This window comes from Alligator sinensis, unplaced genomic scaffold (assembly GCF_000455745.1).
Source record: "Alligator sinensis unplaced genomic scaffold, ASM45574v1 scaffold388_2, whole genome shotgun sequence".
Taxonomy (NCBI): Eukaryota; Metazoa; Chordata; order Crocodylia; family Alligatoridae; genus Alligator; species Alligator sinensis.
Window position 1 is genome coordinate 1,987,859 of NW_005842102.1, and position 7,484 is coordinate 1,995,342.

At 61.8% G+C, this 7,484-nt stretch overlaps 1 protein-coding gene across 1 annotated transcript; it reads right to left on the reverse strand.

Moving 5' to 3' along the window:
• Nucleotides 1-1,836: 1,836 nt before the first annotated feature.
• Nucleotides 1,837-2,217, reverse strand: QRFP (pyroglutamylated RFamide peptide). Its single transcript, XM_025204933.1, has one exon. The coding sequence runs from the start codon at nt 2,215-2,217 to the stop codon at nt 1,837-1,839; it is 381 nt and encodes a 126-aa protein (XP_025060718.1).
• Nucleotides 2,218-7,484: the final 5,267 nt, after the last annotated feature.

The window sequence follows — 7,484 nt, forward strand, 5'->3', positions numbered from 1 at the left end:
TGAACCAACCCAAATACTCACTCCGATGGGCTGATTCCAGGTGAGCAGAATCAGAGCTTCCAGCTTGTGCCTGTGAGCAAACTGCAAGGGGTGGCTGAGCCTTATAACCCAGACAGTGGCATCCAGTCCCCTCCTGGCAGTAGGTCTCACTCCCCTGCTACAGCCGGGAATAAGAGACCCCCTTGCTCCAGCCCGCTTGACCCACTCCCCTCCTAGAGCAGGGACCACAGCTCAGTGCTGACCATTGGACCCCGTGTCCTCTCCCAGCGTGCAGCCGATGGGCCAGCTCCAAGCTGAGCATTGTTATAAAGCTCTCTGTTCCTCACCTTCGTGGGTAAAATTGACCAGCGAATATCGATTGATGATTTGGGGAGGGAGAAACGCTGCCATAGCAACATCGATATGAGCTCCGGGTTGGAGGCTGGTGCCTGCACGTTCCCTGAACTCTGGGCCGTCTGTGGGGTGGGATTTGAGAGAGACCAAAGCTGTGATATTTAAATGGATCTGATCCCCGTGCCATTGCCCAGAAATAGCTGCTGGAGTCTGTCGGCCGTGTGAGGCCGGCTCTATTTATACTCGTGATGCTGCCGGTGAGGCAGGAGCAGAGGGGAAATGGAGCAGGGAGGAAAATCTCCCTGTTTACGTCTACCCTTGGAGGCACTTTCGAAGCAGTCTTGATCTCCAGCATGTTCAGCGTGTGTGTGCGGGTCATGAGAGAGCCAAAGGGCGCTCTCATTCCCGTCCTCGCAGATGAGGAGTTAGGGCCGCTTCATGTCAGTGCAACGGAGCTAGGAATCTGCCCCGGGTGTGTGCGTCTGCCGCTTTTCCTGCTCCCCACTCTCTTGGGGGGCCCCCCATGCTGGCTTTAAGCAGTCAGCCGGCCTCACATATACGGTGATATACCTCTTAGAGCCCCGTTCCCCAGTCTAGCTTGGGCAGGCACTGGTTTGGAGGGGTGCTGCCTGGCACCTGCAGGTAACGATGCTTGTGGCCTGCAGTAGATCATTAGCTGGTCGTTGTTAGGGAGGAAATGCCTAATGGCATCAATTTGGTCACAGGCACTGATGCAAGCCTGCGGCTTCCCCCACCGACCTCCCCGCCGCTGTGGCCGTGCTGCACCAGGCCCAGACCGGCAGCCGAGCCCAGCGCTTGGGCTGTGAGGCACCACGGGTAAAGAACTGTGGACAGACCCGGGATGGTTTGCAGGCGTTGTAATGACACTGAACAGCTCGTCAGGCCCAGGGGATGGCACGAGTGATCGAGGCCCATGCCCCACGGCTGGCAGGGGTGGTGGTTCATCAGGCGCTGCACTGCATCCCGCGTCGCCTGCAGTTTTGGACGTGACGGCGGGACTCGGGGAGAGCAGCCGGAGCCCGGCAGGACTCGTTCCTCCTCCACCGCCTTCTGTGGGCTGTCAGCTCCTGGCGGTCCCTGCAGAGTCTCTCAGCACTTGGATTATCCCACCGTGATCACTCAGTCTGCCTCCCCTCTGGCTGATGAGCTAGCTCAGCCTAATTTCATGCATGGCGTAGAATGGCCCCCCGGGCTGCCAGCATGATGTGTGCCAGGGGAAGGGGAGCTGTGGGGTGCCATGCTTGGGTTTGGGAGCCTCCCTTTAGGCCCCCCTGCCTGGGTGCGAGGGGCTGCCACATCCAGAGCAGGCAGGGATGGGATGTGAGACAGCTGGAAGGAGCAGAGCGAACCCAGTACTATGAAACATCCTGTCCTTCCCCCAGCCCCTGTAGCTGAAGAGCAAGGAAGGAACAGGGTGGCACGATGGGCTGATTTGGGGTGAGCCCCCCAGCTCCCTGGGGCATCCCAGGACCAGACAGCCGGTCACCTCCTGCCGAAGCGGAAGCTGAACCCCCCTTTCTTGCGGTTGTAGCCATTGAGCTTCTCGGCCAGGCTGCCCAGCACGCCGCTGCGCTTCTCCCCGTCGTCCCGCGGCTGGAAGCGGATGTCCTCACCGTCCTCGCTTGGCCTCTCTTGCTGCTGCCCGAAGCCGGCCTGCTCCTGGTCAAAGCCCTGCAGCTCCTTGGCCATGCTGAACAGCGAGCTCAGGTCCTCGGTGCTCCTCTTCCAGGCCACCGCGTCCCACCAGCTGGGCTCGAGCGGGAGGGCTGGGCCTGGGTCTCCTGGCCCTGCTCGGTCATCCAGAGGGAAGCAGGTGCCCAGGCTGAGCATCAGGAGGCAGGACAAGGAGTAGGGTGCCTTCATCTGCGGGGTGGGAATGGAGAAGGGTTACAGGTGTGAGCGTCTCCCCAGCAGCCATCGCTCCTGGGTTTGACTCCCAGGGACAGGCCTGCTCAGCCCCTGGGGGACCAGATGGACTGGCAGTGCCTCGTGGTGAGGGGTCATGGCTTTTTCTATTACAGTGGTCCCTGGCACTGCCCGGCAGTCCTGCCGGAGTCTCCTCCAGCCCCCGGGACTGGCAGTGGGACCCCAGCTCCGCTCCCAGGCACCACCAGCTCGGTCCGGGGGAGCCGACAGCATCCGTTCAGCCTCCTGCCCCTGCGAGACCTGCTCCCTAGGAGCTTTGGCGGGGTAAGGCTGGGCATCACGACCTTGTAGCTACTCGGTCTTTTGCAGCCACAAGCAGCCGTGTGCGGGCAGCCAGGCCAGGCTGACAGCGGGTCCTCGAGCAGCGGGCTTCTCTAGGACCGGCAGGGAAGGCAGATTGCACTCCGGAGCTGTCCCCAGTGCACAGCGCTGGCTAATGGATGCTGAAGGAAGGTGGCAGGGGGCTGGAGACCACGCCTGTGCAACCAGCTCTGTGGGGGCGACCCCAGGGGGTGCGTGGTCTCTGCACCTCTGCCGAGGCGGCAGGCAGTGGAGGCAAAGGGGAAACGTTTTCCGCGAGTGCTTCAGAGCAAGGCTCTGCACTTGCAGCAGGAGGAAGCTGCTGCCGGGTGGCTGTGGGGCCCTCCACCTCGTCCTTGGAGAACAAGCCACGCTGGCTGCAGGCTCAGCTGTGAAGCTGGAGTCGTGGGGCTGTGGAGGGCAAGCTCCCTGTGCTGCCACTGGCTGCTCTCCCAGCAGGCTGCTGGTGGGCCAGCTGTCCATGAGCCACCCCTGGCCCCAGCAGCAGCTGATCCCTCCTGTGCTGCAACCTCAGACAGCTTCAGACCAAGCCTGGAGCTGCCAGCAGGACACTGGAGAGGGAGAGGGAGGGCTGCAGCCCTCTGCCTCGGGGGCTCAGATCCCCATTCAGACCCGGGCATCGCTCTGTCCAGCTGACGGTCCACAAGCTGGACAGCACCCCATGCTCCGTCCTGGGGTCTCTGCAGCAGACCCAAGCTCCCCGCATGAGGCAGGAGCTGGCATGAGCCTCAGGTTGCCTGTGGCTAGGGGAGGCCTGAGCCAGTCCAGCGCCACCACTGTGTGCTGCCCTCAGCTCCCCCATGGGCTGCAGTGAGAGCCAGGGGCGCTCAGTCCCTCGCTGGGGAAGGTGCATTGACTTACCCTGCTCCTCTTCAGGGGCTCCCCCACGTGCCCGCGGCTTTAGCAGCTGGTCTGTGCTGTCCAGCTTGCCCTCCCTTAAATAAGCAGCTGCATTAATCACCACGGCGTCCTCGAGGACGCCGCCAGCGCGGCGGGTTTATTGCCGCACATTCCAGAGGCTGGGATCCCATTGGGAGCCAGGTGGAGACGGCGTGGTGGAGGGGGCTACCGGCGCTCTCACTATGGCAGCGGGGAGCCGGCTCTAATCAGCCCTGCACGCGCGCTTCATTTGGTGCCTCGTTTGGAGCCAGGCGGGTCCCAAGTTGCGCTAATGACCAACGATGAGGCACGCGGGCCGGAGCCGGGGGTGACTCCTGTCTTGTGAGCTGCGGGCTCGAAGCGCTCCCATCCCCGTCAGCCCTCTGGATGCGTGATAGGCCTGGGATGGGGTGCGAGCAAAACAAGCCCACGGACACGTGCTGAGAGCTAGAAGCCGTGTCGGCTCACGGCGGGAGGGGCCCATGGCTTTCCTGGCAACCCAGCTCTGTCGCTGGGACAGGGAAAGGGAATTGCAGCCCCCAGGAGCTGCCAGCTCGGAGATCCTGGCCGGGCTGAGCTCCAGTAGGCAGCATGTAGGTACTGGTTGGTCGAGGCCATCTACCAGCCAGCCTCGATGCCCCTGCAGCTCTCGCAACAGTGCCTTCCCTGCCAACTTTGCTGGGACTTACCCCGGCCCCAGGCCTCAAGGAAACCCCTCCATCCCTGGGCGGTAGGATCTGGTCCCTCCCTCCCGACTTGCCTTGAATGAGTGCCCCCCTCCTCCAGGGTGGGTAGGCGGGGCAGGGGTGTTGGGACCCATCATGTGCAGTGGCCTCTGGTTTTGGTGGGGAATTGCCAGCCCCAGGCGCAGCTCCTCTGTGTCTGGTCCAGTGCTCTGAACCTGGGCTCGGGTGCCTGGGATGCCCCAGTCTCGTTCCTGGCGCTGCTACCGGCTCTGTGACCGTGGGCGAGTCTCAGTTTCCCCGCCTGTAGACAATGGATACTCGTTCTGGCCTGCCTTGCAGAGTGGGGGGGGGAGGGAGGGGCTCATGGTGTGAAGGCCTCGCACAAGGCACCTGGGAGTGATGGTGAAGCCTGGGTGTGGCGTTTGCATTTGGAGCTGGGTTGCAAAAGCCCAGAGCAGCCAATTGCTACAGAGCTGCTGCTTTCCACCAGCTGAGGCTGTGCCCCCCTCAACACCTGCTTGCACGGGCAGCCCCTGCGCCTCTTCAGAGACACGAGCCTGTCGGCTTCACCGCATCCGGGGGAGCTCAAGCTCATGGGGGGATGAAGGGGGTGCCCAGCAAGTCCAGATGCCTGCAAGGCGGTGGCAGCTCCCCTACAAGCTCTGCAGTACTCGAGCCTTGTTCTTGCTCGTGTCTCAAGGCGAGGCGTGTGGAGAGCTGCTGGGGGGGCGAGCACCTGGGGGCTAGTTGGGAACCGCTGCTAGCTCCAGCCCCCACAGGACACAGACCTGCATGCAGCTTTCCCCGGGCCCGTGGGAAAGGGAGATGGGCGGCTTCTGCAAAGCATTTGCCTCCCAAGCCCCCTCTCCTCAGACCAGGGTTGCTCCCTGCCAGCGGCAAGCAACGAGTCACATCAAGCAGTTCTGCTCTTGAGAGGCATGTTTTGTTCCCATTGCAGAGAATGGGGAGGAACGGGCCTTGGTCCCAGCTTTGTGCACCGGGAGGGCATCCTTCACCCCCAGACCTCCCTGTGTGGCGGTGGTGCCGCCTGCGTACACGGGCACTCGGGGACTGCAGTGCGATGCAGCAGTCTTACCGCTGCCCGTCCCTGCAGCACATGTACCTCTTGAAAGGGTATATAACTGCCCCTGGTTCCCAGGCCTCGGGGAGTGGCCGTCGGTTCAAACCTGCCCCTTCTCCCTTGGCAGAAGATAGCTCCTTTCCAAGACCCGCCTATTGCTTCTGGCCGTGCTGGTGAAGGAGAAGGGCCTTGAGCTCTCCCTTGTCTGACCAAGCGGATCAGATCGGCAGCAGCAGCAGGAACCCACTGCTCAGCCCCTGCAGGTAGGACCCCGGTGAGCTTGCTGGTCCCTGACGTGGGCAAAAGGCAGCCCCTCTCGGTTGCAGAGAGGAGATTCACATTCCCCATCGGCCCACGTGAGCCAGGAGCTCTGTGGCACGTGGCATGCCACGGCTTCCCAGCCCAGCCCAGCCCAGCCCAGCCCCCAGAGACCCCTGGCATGGGACCGTAACGAAGGCAGAGGGAGGCTGGGACAAGAGGTACATAACGACGAGTTCCTTTTATTCAAGAGTTCGAAAGTCCACGTGTACAGCTGGCCCAGCGATCACACCCAGCCTTGACAGCGATGCCCTGCTATGCTCCACAACCCGCCCTGGAGCTCACGCCCGAGCCTGCCTCAGCCGTGGCCCTGCTCTGCTGCTGCCCACACGCCGCCAGGTGCCTGCAGGACCCTGCCTCAGTGTACCCAGCTTGAAACTGGGTGTGCCAGGAGCCCAACACACTGTTGTATCCACAGCCCCCCTGGCCCTGAGACCAAGCCCAGAGGGCAAGAGGCCTCGTTGTGCTGGAGAAGGGCCTGAAGTTGGCTGTGCTGCAGGTCTGGGAGCCATGCGGCAGGAGGCCAGGTGGGTACAAAGGGGCTGTGCCGCACAACCCTCACCCTCCCAGCATCGGGTGTCGCTGGCTGTGCGTGTCTTGCCCTCCCTTCTCCTCCCAGGGGCAGGTGTCATAGCAGGGTGGCTTTGCTTTAAGGGACTGCAGACTGACATGCACTCAAAGCTAATCCCTGTAAATCCCGCGTCCTCCAATGGGATTAGGCACCTCTTGCGCCATTCAAAACAGACTCGGGAGTCTGGGGTGATGTGGGGACAGCTACGGCCACAAGGCCCTGTCACCGAGCCCTGCGCCTGCAGCTTTCCCCTTGATCAGCCCCCTGGGAAAGCAGGCTGGGGTGGGGGGCTGGGAGCACCCTGTATGCTTGCATGAGGCTTGCTGCATTGACGGTCTGGCTGGCGCCTGCAGCAATGAGTTCCTTCCATCCTGAAGGCAAAGGCTGTAAAAACTATTCACAATCTGTCCCATTGGACTATAAAAGGCTTGTAATTGGGGACAGGGTCACAGAATTCATCCCCTGGGGGCCCAGCCTCCCTGGTAGCTTCAGTGGGGGCATTGGTGCATCCCCCCAACAACTCCAGGACGGGTAAGAAATCCCCAGCTTGGGTCCTTTGCCTCCAAGCCCCCAAGCTGTGCTGCTTTGTGATGCTAACTCAGCTGGCATGTGGCTGTAGGAAGAGGGAGAGGGTCTCATGTAGAGCGGTGGGGATGGAAAGAAGGACTCACAGGGCTGCTGGTTTGGTTGAGGGGATCGGTCTCCTGAGCAGAGCAGTCAATGACCCCGGCCAGGCCTCGATGGCTCAGTTCGGACGTTCAGGCTCAACGCAGCAGGGTGGAGAAAACCACAGTAATCGCCAGTGCAGAAGAGGCCCTGTCCCCTCTCTCTGCACGTGCTATTTAGGGGCAGTCCCTGGGAAGCCAAACGGTCCCGTGGCCAACGGCCTGCTAGCTCCCACATGCTGTGATTTAAAAAAAAATTTTTTAAGGAGACTTTTAAAAGAAAAAAGCAAGACTGAGCTGGGGACAAGCACCAATTTCTCCTCTTCCACTGTCACTACATGGCAAATCGGGGTTGTCTGGGTTCCCAGCTGTATGATGGGGATGGGACCGCCTGCCTTTTCCCTATTCTCAGTCTGCTGGGGGGTGGGTCACACGCTTGGCAGGGCAGGGACGGTCTCTCTTGCCCTGGGTGATGTAGCGTGGAGCAGGCTGGGGTCTGGGGAGCAGGGGGCATGAGCGGCTTGGGCTGTCCCTGCCACATCAGTCGCACCCTCCTCTCCCTCATCACCGCAGCACCTGCTCTGGGCCCTTCCTAAAAGCCCAATGTTCAGAAGGGTGAGAGGAGGGTCTGTGGATGGTCTCTCAAATGCAGCCCACAGGCTGGGACCTTGGCGAGCTCCAGA

What these genes read in the sequence shown, in the direction of transcription:
- QRFP (XM_025204933.1), bottom strand. Translation starts at nt 2,217, where the DNA reads ATGAAGGCACCCTACTCCTTGTCCTGCCTCCTGATGCTCAGCCTGGGC.